Source organism: Candida oxycetoniae (assembly GCF_023343755.2).
Source record: "Candida oxycetoniae strain CBS 10844 chromosome Unknown scaffold48, whole genome shotgun sequence".
NCBI lineage: Eukaryota > Fungi > Ascomycota > Pichiomycetes > Serinales > Debaryomycetaceae > Lodderomyces > Lodderomyces oxycetoniae.
In genome coordinates, this window is record NW_026055411.1 from 39,071 (window position 1) to 56,528 (window position 17,458).

At 38.7% G+C, this 17,458-nt stretch overlaps 6 protein-coding genes across 6 annotated transcripts; 2 read left to right on the forward strand and 4 right to left on the reverse strand. All coding sequences in view use genetic code 12, as the record gives it.

Annotated features, from left to right (window-relative positions):
- Positions 1–38: 38 nt before the first annotated feature.
- KGF56_002139 (uncharacterized protein) lies at positions 39–1,997 on the reverse strand (the record flags this gene model as incomplete). The annotated part of the gene is made up of 1 exon (XM_049323336.1): positions 39–1,997. The coding sequence occupies one exon, from the start codon at positions 1,995–1,997 to the stop codon at positions 39–41; it is 1,959 nt and encodes a 652-aa protein (XP_049180799.1).
- Positions 1,998–3,185: 1,188 nt separating this feature from the next.
- On the forward strand, positions 3,186–4,925 carry KGF56_002140 (DNA topoisomerase 3; the record flags this gene model as incomplete). Its single annotated transcript, XM_049323337.1, has 1 exon — positions 3,186–4,925. One exon carries the CDS (start codon positions 3,186–3,188, stop codon positions 4,923–4,925), a length of 1,740 nt encoding a protein of 579 aa, XP_049180800.1.
- Positions 4,926–5,132: 207 nt separating this feature from the next.
- Positions 5,133–6,272, forward strand: KGF56_002141 (FG-nucleoporin; the record flags this gene model as incomplete). Its single annotated transcript, XM_049323338.1, has 1 exon — positions 5,133–6,272. The coding sequence occupies one exon, from the start codon at positions 5,133–5,135 to the stop codon at positions 6,270–6,272; it is 1,140 nt and encodes a 379-aa protein (XP_049180801.1).
- Positions 6,273–7,605: 1,333 nt separating this feature from the next.
- KGF56_002142 (uncharacterized protein) lies at positions 7,606–9,468 on the reverse strand (the record flags this gene model as incomplete). The annotated part of the gene is made up of 1 exon (XM_049323339.1): positions 7,606–9,468. One exon carries the CDS (start codon positions 9,466–9,468, stop codon positions 7,606–7,608), a length of 1,863 nt encoding a protein of 620 aa, XP_049180802.1.
- Positions 9,469–10,112: 644 nt separating this feature from the next.
- On the reverse strand, positions 10,113–11,303 carry KGF56_002143 (uncharacterized protein; the record flags this gene model as incomplete). Its single annotated transcript, XM_049323340.1, has 2 exons — positions 10,113–10,907; positions 11,286–11,303. The coding sequence occupies 2 exons, from the start codon at positions 11,301–11,303 to the stop codon at positions 10,113–10,115; spliced, it is 813 nt and encodes a 270-aa protein (XP_049180803.1).
- A 409-nt stretch (positions 11,304–11,712) lies between these two features.
- On the reverse strand, positions 11,713–17,349 carry SEC7 (Arf family guanine nucleotide exchange factor; the record flags this gene model as incomplete). The annotated part of the gene is made up of 1 exon (XM_049323342.1): positions 11,713–17,349. The coding sequence occupies one exon, from the start codon at positions 17,347–17,349 to the stop codon at positions 11,713–11,715; it is 5,637 nt and encodes a 1,878-aa protein (XP_049180804.1).
- Between the last annotated feature and the right edge of the window lie 109 nt (positions 17,350–17,458).

A 17,458-nucleotide genomic window follows, 5' to 3' on the forward strand; every position in this document is an offset into this window, starting at 1 on the left:
AGCTCACCCCTTTGTTTGTTTGACTTTGTGGAAAACATCTAAAATTTGTCACCACTATTTTGATCACGTTCCTGCTCCTGTTCCCGTTCCTGTTCCTGTTCCTGTTCCTGTTCCTGTTCCTGCTCCTGTTCTTGCTCCTGCACCATTTTCTCTAAATGAAAACTAAGTCCAGAATTCTCTAATACCAAACTTAATCCATCAATAACTACTTCAATTTCACTCTCAACTAATTCCAAAAAGGTCCTCATTACATCTTTCTCGCTTTTGTAATCCACTTTCTTATTTCTTATAGCATCTCTCTCTTTAACAAGAAGCTCCACTGAGCTCTCGAGCACATCGGACAAAAGCTTGTGATCCAGATACCCACTTGAAGCAGATAGTACAGCTTCTAATTTTGATTCTTGTTGTGAAACCACATGCCTCACTTTTTCCCAGCATCTGCCATAGTAGTGATAAAGTGTTGCTTCTCGAGATGATTTCGTTACTTGACTTTCTATTGCCAAAATTTGTTGTTGTAGATGTTTCAATATAGGGTTGAGATCTAATTCCTCCACCTCACCAAGGGCAGGTTCATCGTCGTCATCATATTTTGCTTCTTCTTCTCGTTGTTGTTGCTGTTGTTGCTGTTGTTGTTGTTGTTGCTTAACGAAGGGTTGTAAACGACGGTGTGGATGCTTCTTCTGACGGTCAGACAAAATATGCTTGGCAATAAAATCATTTATTTGAGACTTTAATACAGAAGAGTTATTGGCCCCTTTAGTGTATCCGAGTTCAAATGGAGTTTGACGATGATTGAGAGTGTTTTCTCTTCCTTCGTTTTCTATTGGGTCAACAGATGTTGGTAATTCATAAGGTTGGATTCCTATATTAGATTGGGCTGGTGTTAGCAGTTGATGTTCTGGACATGTGGATTCACGCGCACTTGGTGCTTGATTGTTTTGGTCTGGCTTAGTAAAAACGGGTTTTTCTGCACTGGAATTGGAATTTGAGTTTGATCTTGATGAGCTTGAAATTTCAATAATATTGGTTCTCAATAGCTGCCCTATTTCTTTCTCAGGCACACCGCAACTTTGCACATATTCAAGTGCTATTTCCTTGCCCCTTAGTTCAAGATCTTTGAACCGATCCAAAAGTATAACTGTTCGACTTTGTAAAATACTAGTTGTATCATCGATTTCCTTGAGTAAAAGAGACCTTTTCTCTTTCAACTTCGCTAACTTTGTTTGCAACTCGGTTATTTCCTCCTCCACCTTGTTTGATTTCTCTTTCAAGCTTGACAATTTCACACCTTGCTCGCTAGTCAAAATAGCCATGGCTTTTTTGATTAACTTGCTACGCTTCACATCCCAACCTTCAAAAACTCTCCATATAGACTTTTTGTAAGCAGCTTTTTTGGTGTATACTTCATTCAATGCAAAAGAACAGCTAGAGAGTTCATCATAATTTGTTTGAATGTTGAATCTCAGTTGGTGGATTTCGGGATCGCCCATTTTTAACAACCTTCTGTGATTTTGAGAATTTAATTCCAACTCTTTTGCCAAGATATCAGCTTTCCTTGATAAGTGTTCTACAATTCCAACATAGTTGTGATTAATATTCAATCTTGAGAAACTTGATAAAAGCGTGTCTATATGTAAAGACAGCTCCAGAGCTTGAGAACCCACCAAAAAGCTCTTTTCTTTGCCATTATCGTTATCATTTTGATGCAAATATTTATCATAGAATGGCGAGACTAAATCCTCAAATTCGTCAAAGTTTGAGTTTGCTATCTTGGGGACATTGCCCTTTAGGTCACCTTCTCGACTGGATATAAACTCCTCTGGATCCAACTCGTAATCGTCGTCATCATCATCTTCAAAGTTGTCTGCGAGATATTTGTTTTCGGGAGACGAGAGATCTCGATGATATAGCCCTTTTGTAGGGAAAGTCAGATTATATGCGTCAGTCTTTATAGTTGATGTTAAATTTATTGATTCATATTCAATATCCTTGGACATTTACGGCTTTGTAATACCTGCAACATGGACCATCTATTTATTCTTATCAATAGAAGTAACAGATATGATAAAGAGAGAAGGGGAAAAAAAAATCTCCAATGGTGAATAGTAAAGACCTCTATACTTTTGAGACTAGCTGAATAGAGGTGTAGAAACTAGTTGGACAGAGGTGTAGAAACTAGTTGGACAGAGGTGTAGAAACTAGTTGGACAGAGGTGTAGAAACTAGTTGGACAGAGGTGTAGAAACTAGTTGGACAGAGGTGTAGAAACTAGTTGGACAGAGGTGTAGAAACTAGTTGAATAGAGGTGTAGAAACTAGTTGAATAGAGGTGTAGAGGCTAGTTGAATAGAGGTGTTGAAAATAGCTAGTATGCTCCACTATCTCACTCCGCTCGATAGTGTCGCGTAGAAATTAGTTGAATGTATACAACATGTGACCTCTGTTGTTATGAGGTCTTGTTTTAATACCGTTGAGATGAACAAGTCTTTACTATGTGAAAAGAGACAAGCAAAATTAACATCAAAATTCAAGTTACAACGGGGGCTGTAAGATTACATCACGAGCAACCAACCCTGTCAGTACTGCTCCACTAGCTCGCTTTGCTCGCTATCAATAAAGACATCTCACCCCAGTTCCCAGTTCCGAGTCTCTATACTGATGGGACTACAAAAGTAATCTAATTGGCTCCTCTTTGTCATGTTGCTCTCAACTCCATTCTTTTTGTAGAAGCAATACACGACAATCTATCAACCATATTAACCATATATTCTACAATCTCGCTGAACACGTCCTCGGTTGCTCGATCACGTGATTGACCTTTTTTGCCGCTTTATTTGCGGCGAAAGTTTTATCAAAGCTGACGCGAAAAGGGCAGGCTCAAAATCCATCGCGCGATGAGGAGCGAAAAAAAAAAAGAGAAAGAGAGAAAGAGAGAAAGAGAGAAAGAGGGTAAACAAGAAGAGAAGCGAGAGAGACTAGTTTGTATTTGTTAAACGCGTTTCTTTGTAAAGTTGGAGCGATTATTTCGAGATTATAGACCTGTATTTGTTCCCACAACCATATGAAAATACTATGTGTTGCGGAAAAACCATCAATTGCAAAAGAAGTAGCACACATACTAGGAGGCGGCCGAGTAGGCGTACGAAGTTCAAAAAATAAATACATCAAAAACTATGATTTTAAATTCATGTTCCCCCAGGTTGGGCTATGTGATGTCACGATGACATCGGTTGTAGGGCACATAACAAATCTTGATTTTCCTCCTGGGTACCAATGGGGACAGTGTCCCGCAAGTAGACTATTCAATGCCGATATTATCACCAAAGTAACAAAGCAAGACGTTTTTGACAATATTTCTAAAGAAGCAAGAACATCTGATAAATTGATGATATGGACAGATTGCGATAGAGAGGGGGAGTTTATAGGCAAAGAGATTTTTGATGCAGCCAGAAACGGGAACAGTAGGCTAACGTTGAAAAATGTTTGGAGAAGTCGTTTCTCACACCTCGAAAAGAATCATATTATTCGAGCTGCTAAAACACCCGCAGAATTGGATATGAAGTCCGCTGCTGCCGTGTCATGCCGCATGGAACTTGATTTTAGGGTAGGGACTAGCTTTACGCGTCTTTTGACCGATACTCTAAAGTCAAGTCACATTATTGAGAAAAAAGATATAGCATCATATGGAACCTGTCAATTTCCCACCTTGGGATTTGTAGTTGATCGATACAAGAGAGTTCAAGACTTTAAGCCAGAACCATTTTGGTTCATAGAGCCTATATTAAGGAAAGAAGGAAGGAAAACTATATTCAACTGGGTAAAGGGCCATTTTTTTGATCGATTGTATGTTTGCATAATGTACGAAAAGTGCCTAAAGAATGAGTTTGGAACGATTGTAAAATTGGAAACAAAGAGAACCACCAACTGGCGGCCGTTACCGTTAACGACGGTCGAGCTCCAGAAGGATTGCGCCAAGTACTTCAAAATGTCAGCAAAGACGGCATTAGATGCAGCAGAAAAATTGTACAACAAGGGGTTTTTATCCTATCCAAGAACAGAAACAGACAAGTATCCTAGTACAATGGACTTTACAGGGATCTTTGAAAAGCAAAAACAGGATTCAAGGTGGGGGTCGCATGCAGGAAATTTGTTGTCTCAAGGTTTTGAAAAACCGCGAAACGGCTCCCACGATGACCACGCTCATCCTGCAATACATCCAGTCAATTATGTTTCTATAGATTCCTTATCGAATGCAAATGAGAAGAAGGTTTACGAATACGTGGTGCGCCGCTTTTTAGCGTGTTGCAGCAAGGATGCTGTGGGGAGCTTAACGCAAGCTACTTTACAATGGGGTGACGAGTTTTTCACAGCTAATGGTTTGATGGTGACTGAGAAAAATTACTTGGAGATTTTTACCTATAAGAAATGGGAAAGCTCAAAAGAATTGCCCAAATTTTTAGAAGGAGAACGGGTAAAAATATCCAATGGCGTAATCAAAGAAGGTAAGACAACTCCTCCGCAGTTAATGACAGAAACAGAACTTATTGCCTTAATGGATGTAAATGGAATTGGAACCGATGCAACGATTGCTGAGCACATTGACAAAATATTGACCCGAAACTATGCAATTAAGCAAAAGAAAAATAAAGCAGAATATATTGTTCCTTCACCCCTCGGAATTGGGCTTATTGATGGCTTGGATAAAATGGAATTTAACGGAATATCTCTATCCAAGCCGTTTTTGAGAAAGGAATTAGAAAAGTCTTTGCAAGATATATGTAATGGCACAAAAAATAAAGCTGAAGTTGTGGAAGAGATGAAAAAGGTGTACTACAACGCATATGGCATTTGTAATCAAAAAATTTCACTACTAACTAGCCAGTGTAGAATTAGCATCGGTCGAGGGCAGGCCCAACTGCCGCCGTGATTTGTATCATGAACCCTTGGGCGTAGTGGGTTTTAAACGTCAAACTTGTAATAGAAATTGAATATTCTTGGTAATAGCGAAAAGAAAATTAGAGGTGTATTTTATTCCTATTATTCTTTTTTCCTTCTTCTTCTTCTTCTTCTTCTTCTTCTCTATCTCTTCATATATTTATATATCCAATTTTTCACTAAAAGGAGGTATAAAGTTATGTTTGGGTCGCAAGGATTCAGTAACTCTGCCTCTCTGGGGCAAGTTAATCCGTTTGCAACAACAAAGACATCTGCCTTTGGTACATCGGCATTAGGAGGAAGTTCTTTGACACCAGGCAATGCAAATAAATCAGGTTTTGGAGATTCGGGGTTTGGCAGTGTTGGATTTGGCAATAAAAGTAAAAGCACTAGCTCTGGATTTGGAAGTGCTGGCTTTGGAAGTGCTGGACTTGGAAGTTCTGGCTTTGGAGGTTCTGGCTTTGGAAGTTCTGGCTTTGGTAATGCGGGATTTGGAAGTTCTGGATTTGGTAGTTCTGGATTTGGTAATTCTGGATTTGGTGGTCAAAGTGGGAATAACCCATTTGGAAACACGGGATTTGCGTCTAAGACGTCACAGCCATCATCACAGACAGCGAACTCCAGCGGCGGTGCTTTTGGTTCTATGGCTCTGCCGTTTTCATCCTTGGCAAACAATTCCAACAAGCAAGCAACGGCATCTCTGAACAATGCATTCTCTACACAGTACCTGAATGCATTCGCCAATCAGAGTAACACTTTTGGATCAAACTCACAGTCATCCTCCACCCCCGTGAACTCATCAAGCAATACGGCCTCGCCATTCAGTGTCATGACCTCAAAGACACCACTGACTTCTGCATTTGGGAACAACAACCCAACTGCTGCTCAACAAGAAACTTCTGCATTTGGGAACAACAACCCGACTGCTGCTCAACAAGCAACTTCTGCATTTGGAAGTTTTCCAACAATACAGGGAAATCAAACTCAGAATAAAGAGCAAACAAACTCATCTTCCTCGCCATTTGGCTTTTCATCGGGGTCTTTTCAGAACCCTCCAGCATTTTCATTTACAAAATCTAAACCAATTGACCAGTCCTCTACGAAACTGCCAATGGGTTCAGCCCCTCAGAGTTCTCAAGTTGTTGATACTACAGTAAAGGGATTAGGTTCAGTAGATGGAATCGATCCAGATAATGACGACGATCTGACCAAACCAAATTCCACAAAACCTCTCCTGGGGCTAAACTTGGACAAGTATTTTATGCAAGCGTTTACTGCAGATGCTTTTGCTCTTGGTAAGGTTCCAGATATACCGCCACCACCGACAATGTGCAATTAAGAAGTATGGGTTACTTCTTTTAACAGGGAATTTTATGATGAAATTTTCTACAACGTTCTAAAAGAGGAAAGGAAAACTATTGTTGTAGTATACACGATCACAATATCCAATAGCCAATACCGCCATCCCTTTACTACCAAACACTTTACTAACATCTTCAAAATACAACCATTGCAATAAAAAATGCATTGGGCTTGTTACTATCTCCAAGATAACAGGTAGCGCCTAACTTTTTGAATTGAAAGAAGAAGAAAAAAGAAAAGGTATAAAGAAAACCAGTTGAGTATCGCTATTGCAAGAGTTGAAGTTTTCAACTACCACGAGTAAATACAATGACCCAGTTCCAGAGTTGTTTCTGATGATTTGTATAGAATGTGGACAAAGAAATATTGCGAATCTTTATTCGAAATACAAGAGTGATTACATAAAGCTAACTGTTTGTCCATCCTGCTCAAAGATATGTGACAAATATATAGAATATGATTCAATAATTCTATTCTTAGACATCTTGTTGTTGAAGAAAGGAGCATATCGGCATTTAGCATATAACCTTACCGAAACCGGATTAAAAAATCAACCAAGTACGTTTTTTTCCAAATACAGACATTTGATGAAATTGAGTACATTGATCATCTTATTTGAAGTTTATTTGACTTGGGCTACGTATGAGCAGGACTCTCACAAGAAGAGAATTATTGAAGAAATTTTGAAGCAAAGCGTGGCCTTACAATACACATTCTTTATAGTCCAAACGGTGCTAAAAAATCTTGTGTTCAATTTGGTGTTGCAGGTGCTAAGTAGAGAAATATGGAAGGTTGGGAAAACCAGAGAAGTGCATTTACCAGAAAATCTTCAATGTAGCTACATTTCCTCAGTGCTACTCACAACCGTTATGGTATCAGGCTCTATAAGATTGTTTCGCATTTTGATGTTGATCTGGCCTTATGATATATCAATAACAAAACTCATGTTCGATTGTATTTGTGTTTTGAATATAATCGAAGCATTAAATATTGTCACAGATCTTGGTTATGTGTCAATTGTATTCATTGTGTTGATGTCGTTGGCTGTGCAGGAAGGATCTGTGAACTTTTTCAATGAGTGTGTAATAAATCTACTTCAAAAGTACTGAAGTCAAGAGATATATATTTTTCAGTGTCTATAAATAACACCCCCGCTCTGACACACCCTTCCCTCCTTCATGCATACGTAAATATTCTTTGACGCCTTTAAAGAGAAGACTAAATGAAGAATTTGTTTATAAAGCTTTTCCATCCTACAGTTATAAATATATATATATATAATTTTTTCCCTTTTTTTTTTCATGTGGTGACTATCTTTTGAAACCTTTGTGAGGTTTCCCATATCGAAAACATTCTCTATACAACCGCCTCCTTCTGAACTCGTACACAATTTCCAGGTGTACGACGTCTTTCATATTGTCATAAATCCATCCCTCGTCTTCGTTACTCCTAACTCTAAATAGCTCTGGATTCAACGATCTACTCTTAATAAAGTTCTTTGGATTCTTATCAAGAATCCACTTGTTGACAAACTCTGTATCAAACTTCCACTCATGTGGCGGATAAACCTTGGAAAGGTACTCTACACCAAGTGGACGTTTACCAGACAATCTGTGCTTGTTTGTTTTGTCATATAGCGTATTTGAATATCGATAAAAGCTCCACTGTTGTTTCAAAATGCTCTTAATTTGTAATTCGTAAACTTCAACTATTCTCACCTCTGGTGGATCATCAACAATGATGTCATTTCTGTCAAACTTGGTAACAAAATTTTGTAGTTGTACTTGCATTTGCGTTTCTTTTGCATCTTTATTCAAAGAGGCATTGGTATCGCTTTGTTTCCCTTCTTCTTTTTGTTCTTTTTGTTCTTTTTGTTTTCCTTGTTCCTTTTCTGCTTCCATCTCTGCTTTCACCTTGGCTAATTTTGCTCTTTCTTTTCTGGTGGTACTCATATCCACCAAGTACTTCTTGATATTTGGATGGCACAAGATTAACCCAACCCAACCACCTTGAATGAAAATTAATCGCCACGGAATAAATTGTCCAAAAAACAAAGTTGCAAAGGTTGCAATCAAAACACCATAGAAAATAAATGTCGACAATCTTTCGTCCTTGAAGCCAGCGGTTTCGTAATAAAAAATCTTCCACTTATCAATTCCCTTCAACAAATCTGATGTCAAATTTTGAAAATCTCTCAAATTGATAAGAAGGTCCAAATTTGATTTTCTCCGTCTTGCCAACTCTCTTTTACTTGTATGTCCTGACTCTGCTACTTTTGTGGATGTTGTGGCTTCTGAAACTACTGAATAACCCGAGGTTGATGCAATCTCAGCGTCTTCTTCTAAATATTCAGTGTCTACCATATCTTCTACAATACTACTTTCAGAAGCGGCATTTAAAAAGTTGAATAAAGACTGGCCTCTTTTCTTGACCTTGATTAGTTTTGGTCTTCTTGGGGGATGACGATGCACGTAGCCGGGGATCAATATACCAAACAAAACAAAGAGTAGTGGATAGGTAATAATCAAATGGGGCCATAAAATAGCTGCGGTATACAACACCAACACACTAATAGTCTTGTTTGGTTGTTTCCAGGCAACAATGTTGATCAACTCGTATTGCAAAGCAAAAAAACTGGACATCTTACCCGCCAAATGTTTCACATTTGACGCCAACGTAGGAACCGACAAGCCTGGTCGTTTATTTCTCTCTGGATCATTCAATCGTCTTTCAAAAATTTCTCTCTCGGGTATTTCTGGAGGTAATGTAGACTTCAAAAGCTTCTGAATTACCCTATCGGCAAAATGACTACTCGTTCCAAATTTGGACAAGCTTCCGTTTTTGGCTCTTGCTCCTCCTTCTTTTTCTTCTTCTTCGTCTGCGGCTGCTGAATCTGCCATCGAGGCTATATGCGATATCTCATCTTCCGTCAAATCTACCGATCCGACTCGACTCGGCGGGGATAAAGCTTTATCCGCTGTTGCTTTGCCATTCTTATAACAATCGATACCTTTTTCCAATAACGTGAAGGCTGCTTCTGCAGCAAATGCACGTTTACTACCTGGTCTTTGTTGCCCTGTTTGATTGCTTGTATCAATTGCTGAGTTGGTTATATCCCGGTAGTATGAACTAGATGGCCGGCTCCATCTTTTTCTCTCCTCTTCAACACTCATTGCTAATACTCAAAGTATCCAATATCCCTACAAGCTCAGCCTCCTACTCAAAGTAGTCAATATCCCTACAAGCTCAATACTTTTACTTGCTTTCCAAAATGAACACTTTTAACCTTAAAGGCTGAACCTACCTGCCTGAAAAGCTTTAATTTATTTTAAATTGTGGGGAGAAGTAAAGATTGCGCTACCAAATGTACCTTTTTAGCATATGAAAAGGGCCTGTCCCCTACCTCCCCGCCTCCTTTGAGGAATGTCTACAAATTGAAGAAGCAATTTTTGCTCATTCTAGAGTCAGTTTCCGTATGACAAACCACACAAAATGACGGAGAATCCGACATTTCAATGGGTTTATCTAAGAAGTTAGTGTACTTTTACTTGTGTGTATCATATTTTATTGTTACATTGGAGCAGGAATTTTTTTTTTTTTTGATTCACTTTTCATTAAATACTTTGCAAAGAAAACATACAAAATGAAATGATGACATATACACACTTGTTTCCTCAATAGTGGTAGCTAAGTTAGGTGACACTTCTTTCCTCAATAGTGGTAGCTAAAGGAGATGACACTTGTTTGTTTGTTTGTTTGCTTGCTTGTTTGTTTTTTTCTTTAGTTCCTTTCTTAACTTAACTTAACTTAACTTAACTTATAATGAGGGATAATCCTTTTCATTGAAACTTGATTTGGTTTCTACCTGTCCACCTCTAAAGTTGTCGCCTCTTCTAGCACCACCTCTGAAACCGCCTCTCTTACCTCCCCTGAAACCTCCTCTCGAGTTACTGTTTCTTTCAAAAGATTGAGGTTTTTCGTCGAAAAATGTTGCTTCTACTTCCAAAAACACTTTTTCCTTTGGAGCTTTAACTTTGGTCTTCTTTTGGTGAGTTGATGCAAAATAAGCTTCTTCTTGTTTTTCAATCTTCTCTTCTGATGACCATTTCTGCTCAGATCCTTCATTGGCTTGTCTCAATTTCTTAGCACCATCCAATTCCTTTTGCTTCTGTTGTTGCTCAGCAAGATATTCCTGTAAGGATTTCTTTGGCGTAACCTCAACTTCTTCTTGCTCTTCTGCTTCTAATTCGGCCTCAGCATCCTCGGCACCTTCAATCTCATTAACCAATTCTCTGTTATCACTCTCACCCCATCCTTGTTGCAATTTCTTCTTTGAGTCGGTTTTTCCGGACCTTGAGTGACGGTCAAATGGTTTCTTTTGATGTTTAGAAACAGCAGACTGTGGAACTGGCTCTTCCTTGTTGGAAATTTTGGTCTTTAATGCCCCCTCATTACCGGTTGGCTTGCTCTTCTTCTTGGCCTTAGCTGGGTCCGCTGATTGAGGTGCAACATCGGCCTTCTTGGAACTAGTGTTCTTTTTGACAACTTCCTTCACTGGAGCAACTGCTGCAGAGTCATCCTCTACGTCGTTACCTAACAAATCGTACAAATTCTAGACAAAAAAAAAAAAAATCGGGTTAGTATCAAAACATCATGGACCAAAACTCTTTTTCTGTTGAAGAAAATGAATTGCATGAATGTTCACACGATCATAAAAGGTTTAAATTTCAACGGTGAGATTCTTTTTAGCTCTCAAACCCCTCCCCCCACCCCACCCCACCCCACCGCCTCTCGCCTTTTTTTTTCAACTTTATCCCCCCCAATGATTCGATAGTCATGTTGGGATCCCTACACCACCAAAAAAGAACCTTGCACCAAAAACACTGTTTCTTATGTTTTCTCTATTCTTGCCTCAATTCATTATCTCCGATGAACCTCATTCCCACCTGCTCGAGCTCACACAAAAAAAAATGACAAATGATAGACATACTTTGTTCTGGAAAGACATCGTAATCCCCTTGGTTTATGCTAATACTTCCTTCTTCTAATTGACTCAGGATGAAATTGATCTTATTGTGATTGACCAAAAAAGAAGAGAAAGAAAAATCTTGTTGAAGTCCTTTCATTTAATGAAAAAAAAAAAAAAAAAAAAAAAATTTTCATTCAAACTGAGCAGAGCTAGATGCAGGATCATAGAGAGTAAACAGGTAGACAAAATTGTTTGCTACGATGCCTAATACTATAAGTAGTAGCTCTGAAGAAAGGATCAACAACTTTAATAAAAAAAAAAGATATCTGGTTGTATCAGTAGTATAGAGAAACTGTGCTACAAACTCCTTTTTTATCAAAGCTTCTAATACCGTGTACCATTTGTGACGCTTGCACTTTAAGGGTGGAGATGAGGGTAGTAAAGTTATTTAAGATTTTACAAAGTCTTCTCCAATTCTTGTCAAAAATGAGCGTAGAGCAGTCCTCAAGTCAGTGGTCATACTCCTATTGAGCAATCTCAAAACCAACTTGTACATATTAGGACCGAATCTCTTAAAGTCCTCCTCATCTAACTCAACATATCCTTCGTAAATCTCTATAATTACAGGTTTCCAGGTGTTTACATTCCGTTGCTGGTTTGTCTCGTCAAAATCGCAATATCGGTTGGTGATGCTTGTGCACAAGGGGTTCAAGTATCCTAAAATAGTTTCTTTATCTTCTCTCTGGGTTTTGTCGTCATCACAGTACATTCTAAACATAATGCTGATAAACACAGCTGAAGAAGACGACTCCTGCTTCAACAAATTGGGCAATCTCTCTATGACGCCTGCATTCCATAAGCGCACTCTTAACTCGTAGTTGTCATTGAACGTTTTGGCAAATTCGTACGATTTGAATAACAATTGGGCCATTTTTATCAAGTATTCGTATGGTATACTTTCATAGAGATCATCTTGTTCAAATAGCTCAGATAAAGTTTGAATCAATAGCAATTGCAAAACACTCTTCACAACTATGGATGACTTCTCTTTCGATTTCTTCAAGCGCTGTTCATTTTCATCGACAACCAGTTTCTGCAGTTTAGAAAACATGTCCTTCTTATTATCCTTTTTCTTCTTTTTCTCCCCCTCCTCCTCCTCATTCTCGTTGCCATTCTCAATCTCTGCATCTTCTTCTTCTTCTTCTTCTTCTCCTTCTTCTTTTTCACTCTCTTGTTCATTTTCTCGTGATGGATCCAATAAGAACAACTCCTTTGCTGTAGTAAGATCAAATAAGGTGGCGAATGCATCTACAATTTCACCCCAATGCTTCGTTTCAAACTTATGCGAATTATCAATTAGCAAGATGCACAAGCACTCGCGCCCAATCCTTGCAATGGTGTCATTTTCTTGACAGATACAAGATGTTATTAATTTCAAGTATTCGACTAGTAAATGATTCAAAGCATCAAAGTAATGTGTGAACATACTGATCATACTTTTTAATGCCTGAATCAAGGTTGTTGATAACCATACTGATAACTTGTCATTTAAGCCATCCAAACTCAATTCCCAATGGTTACTCAAGATACTGAAGATGGGAAACAATAAATCGTGAAATATCAAATTCCAAAACTCTCGATCAAAGTACTTTCCGTACTTCAGAAGTAGCTCGAATAAACTGTTTAATGCCTTTGATCTCACCTCCAAGTCTTCACCTGTCATAATTATATCGTGAAATCCAAATAATACTGGGAACCAAAGCTTCTGCATATGATCTTCTTTCTCTGAACTTTGTACATTTTTGTCTTTTTCGTTAGAAAAACTATACTGTGCAATCTCATATATCAATCGAGACAAAACATCCAATGACAATAAACTTAATCGTTGAAACTTCTCATTCTTGGCCAATGTTGTGAAGCAGACCACTAGGTCAGAAAAGGAGTCCTGTTTTCGAACCTCCTCTATATATTCTTTATTGATCCAAATCGCCATTTTGTATGACTTCAACACTAGGGATTCTTTATATTCCTTGGCCGCAGCAGTGCAAACGTTGAAAATAGTCTTCCAACCTGATTTGATTTGGCTGGCCCTTGCCATTATCATATTATTCATGCACTCCAAAACCATATCCTTAACTTCAAGGGAGTTGTTGTGAATTATAACGTATTCAAACGGCTTCAAAAACTCCTTTTGGAATTTGAAGTGCGCCAATTCATCAATCTCCAAAAATCTCATTGAGAGCTGTCGCAATGAGTCTAATGCAAAAAACAGAATGGAAGTGTTGGGGTGGCAACCGAGCTCGTAGAATGTTTCTCCCATAATAGCCCATAGTTGTGACCACTCTAACCGTATCCTGTCCATGTTATAATAGCAAATATCCACAAATTTCTGTAACGAAAATGTTCGCGGATTTGAACTTTTGCCTGAAGAATCAATCTCTTCCTTTGCCACTTCGGATAATGCTTTAACAAATTCTACAATACTTGGACCAGATAGATTCGAGCTATTTGTAAACACCTTATCAATGGCAACTTCCAAGTCGGTTTTCAAAAACATCCTGGCCACATCTGGGGAAAGATGTTGATTGTGAAACTTATTAGAAGCAGATTGTGCAGGTGTTTGTGATGAAAAGGAACCAAAAAAGCTGGCACTTGTTCTCAGACTATCGACGGAAGATCTAGTAACCAACTTTGCCGTGGTCACATCTGGTATCGAATTTTGATCAACTCCTTGGGCAATCAACTGCAATCGCTCAATTTGCGAGATTGAAGTCAAAATTGGAATCCAAGACTCGCCCAATTGGCTCCCCTCGGATACTGCCAACTCAAGCATGATATGTATTGCAGCGACGTTTTTTTGTTTCATCTCTTCGTAATTATTCAAATTCTGAAATTGAACAAGAGCTCCAATGAAAGAAGCTCTTGCATACTTTAAGTCAAACATGCAAGCTATGCGAATGGATAGTTTGATTCCTTCCAAACACGCTTTTGTAACAAACTCTTCATCGTACTCCTTAAAGGGCGGAGTCAACCCCGCCAAAATTGACATCCATAATGTATCAAATATGGACTTCACGTGTAGCACACTCGTGGCTGCATAGTACATTGTGTTCAGATCTTCGAGCCTCATATTTCTTCCCAAGTTTTTCATGAGCTTTTCAGCCTTGGTAGACATCTCTTTTGACGCAAAAATATATGCTTCGCGGGTTAAATCTCTGCCACCAAAGAATCCTATTGATTGACTACTAGGTGTCACTGGCAAGTCTCCAGCTAATAATGCTGCATGTTGTTCTGACTGTAATTTGATTTCGTTGTGCAAAATTTGGTCATATATTGTTTTCAATGTCTCCCTGGGTATATCATTACCGTCGTCAATGCCCGCATTATTCATCACAAAGCTCTCAAACGTCATTCTATTCTTCACTTGTGGAGAGTGCAAATCTGTGTTGAGCATGATTACGGAATATCCTAAAATGTAGGCGGTATCAGCGTTGGCAAATACACCAGGATTTCCCATGACGTATCTCTCGGCAAACTTTAACAAAAACCTATCAATTTTTTGCGCTTCTCCTGGTAATCTAAAAGATTGCAAAAATCGCCTCATTGCATCCACAAATTCAGCTTTATCAAACTCCATTTGATTAACAAAGGCATGCATAATGGCGATATTCTTCTCATCTCCTTCTCCTAGATATTCTCCAATGGTGGCTTTATCCAATCCATCTGTTTCAAGAAGAAATTTAGCAATATCTTCCGGCGTATCACTTTCGATAAAACCATGTTTCATAAGAAAATCTACTCCTTTTCTAGGCTTTTGATTAAACTGTCTTATTCCTTCAAGCAAAGCTTTTTTCCTTTGCTTTTGAGTTTCAAACTGTTCAATCTTGTCGGTTTCAGATTTGATACTATCTTCTCCATTCACAAAGGATGCATTTCTAGTCACATTTGCAGACGACGTGTTGTTTGAATCCGATCGATCTCGAGATAATGATAAAAAGGAACCATTGCTATTAGTTGCATTTCCACCAAAAATTTGTTTGTTACTTCCAACCAAACCTTTATGAGCCCATGAGTACATTGAACGTAAAAATGCTACTGAACAGCTAATAGAAGTCATCTTTAAGGCGTATTCTATTGGGAAAGAATTATAGATTTCGGGTTCTGGGGGCTTTGACGACATTGTGCTGCTTGTCAAATTTGCGATTTTGTTTACATCATAAACAGATATTCCCTTGCGTCTGTTCTCTATAAAGGCATTTTTCTGCTGTGACGTGACCTCAACTCGCTGCAAGGAAAGCTTTGTTAAGTAATCTATAATCTTTTCACACACGTTTGGCATACTGCTGTCGCAATCATAGTTTAAATAAAATTCAATGATGCATCTTGAATCATTGCAAATCCTTTCAATGATGGATAATAAATACCTCTTTTGGTGTGTACTGGATGATTTCATTTCCGCAACCGGAAAGTAAATCTCATCCCAGAAAACTGGAATTTCCCTTTTAAACTCAGACCTCAAATTAGAAATGATAATCCAAAAAATCTCAAGTGAAAGCTCAAACACTGGAGCCAATGCCGATGCTGCATTTTTTGATAACGCCAAGTTTATATATTGCCTGACCGAATTGATCAATCTTACTTTCCCACTTGAATTAGTTGATTTGATCACAACATCGTGGCTCAAAAATATGTCAATATGCTCTTTCAAGATTGTATGTATTATGTGCAAAGATAACAACTTTGACCTCACTGAATGAGATTTCATGTCAATTGTGGCGGAGTCTAGTGATTTAACGGAGAGCTTGCACATTGCCCTGAAAACCAAAAACGCATCCTTGGTTGCAGTTTCTTCTTCGCTATCCCCTTCGTTAATCCGCTCATTATCGTAATCAAGCTCAGAGTTGTTCATCTTCTCTAATGTCGTTAAAGTCAATTTTTCTTCTTCAGTGTTCTCGGAAAGGCAGACCTGCTCTTGAGACACCAGGTGTATGGAACTGTTATTATTAGATGATGACATTGACTCTTGCACTCTAGTAAAAATCGTGCCAATCACTTGAGTAAGAATACCTTGTGCAATTGCCTGGTTTCTGGAAGTGAGGGAGAAAATGAAAACATTGTAAATTTGCCTTACTGCTTGCAATAGCGAGGCTCCATGGCAAGGCATTAATAGTATTGAGTGCATTAATGCCCTAACCACTTGGAGTTCCAATTCTGGGTCTGTTCCTTCACCTTCGAAACAAGCAGATATAACATTCACCGAAGCATTTGTTAGTTTGATTTTTTCCTGTTCATCAGTGAATTGGGCATAGTCAAAAAGTTTAGCAAAGAGGTCAACGGCTTTAGATTTGATTTCTATCGACGAGGTTTCACAGCATGCTTTCAATGCGTCAAACAAAACCTGCGAGTTTTTTTCTTCTGGATTATTTAGTGAATCGAGTGCTTTCTGAGTCAAATTTCGGAAATGTTCGTTTTTTTTAGCTTCTTTACTGGTCAAGATCAGTTCAAACGATTTTTTGAATATCCGGGAGTTTTCAACTGTTGCATTGACATTTGCTGCACTGGTATTGGTATTGGCATTGGTATTGGTGCTTGTAGTGGGAGCACTCTGAGAAACGACAACAGGGATGGGACTTGAAGAAACAACGGATTCTTCAACAGAATCGGTTGGAATCGTTTCGCCGCCAGTGGATCCTTCAGCAGAATCGGTTGGGATTGCTTCTCGGCCGGTGGATTCTTCAACAGAATCGGTTGGGATTGCTTCTCGGCCGGTGGATTCTTCAACAGGATCGGTTGGAATTGTGTCCCTGCCGGTGGATCCTTCACCGGAATCGGTTGGAATTGTGTCCCGACCGGAGGATTCAAGGTTCTTCTTTTCATCACTTACATCTTCTTCCTTGGCAAAGCCATTGATTCTCTTATCCGAGTCTTGCTCACTCGATTGGTTTTTTATTTCGTGCTTCAAATTATCTTCTAAATTACCACCATCATTCTCGTCTTGAGACTTGTTTCTTTCCCCTCCATTCGATGCACCACTCAGCAAAACACTTTCCAGCTCATTCCTAATACCATGTACTTCCTCCAGCATACGGCCCAACTTACTAACTTCAACTGAGACTCAACTAATCCTTTAGAAATCTCAATGGTTATCTTAAATACTTGTCTATTTTTTTTATCATATTTTTTCGTTGACGTTT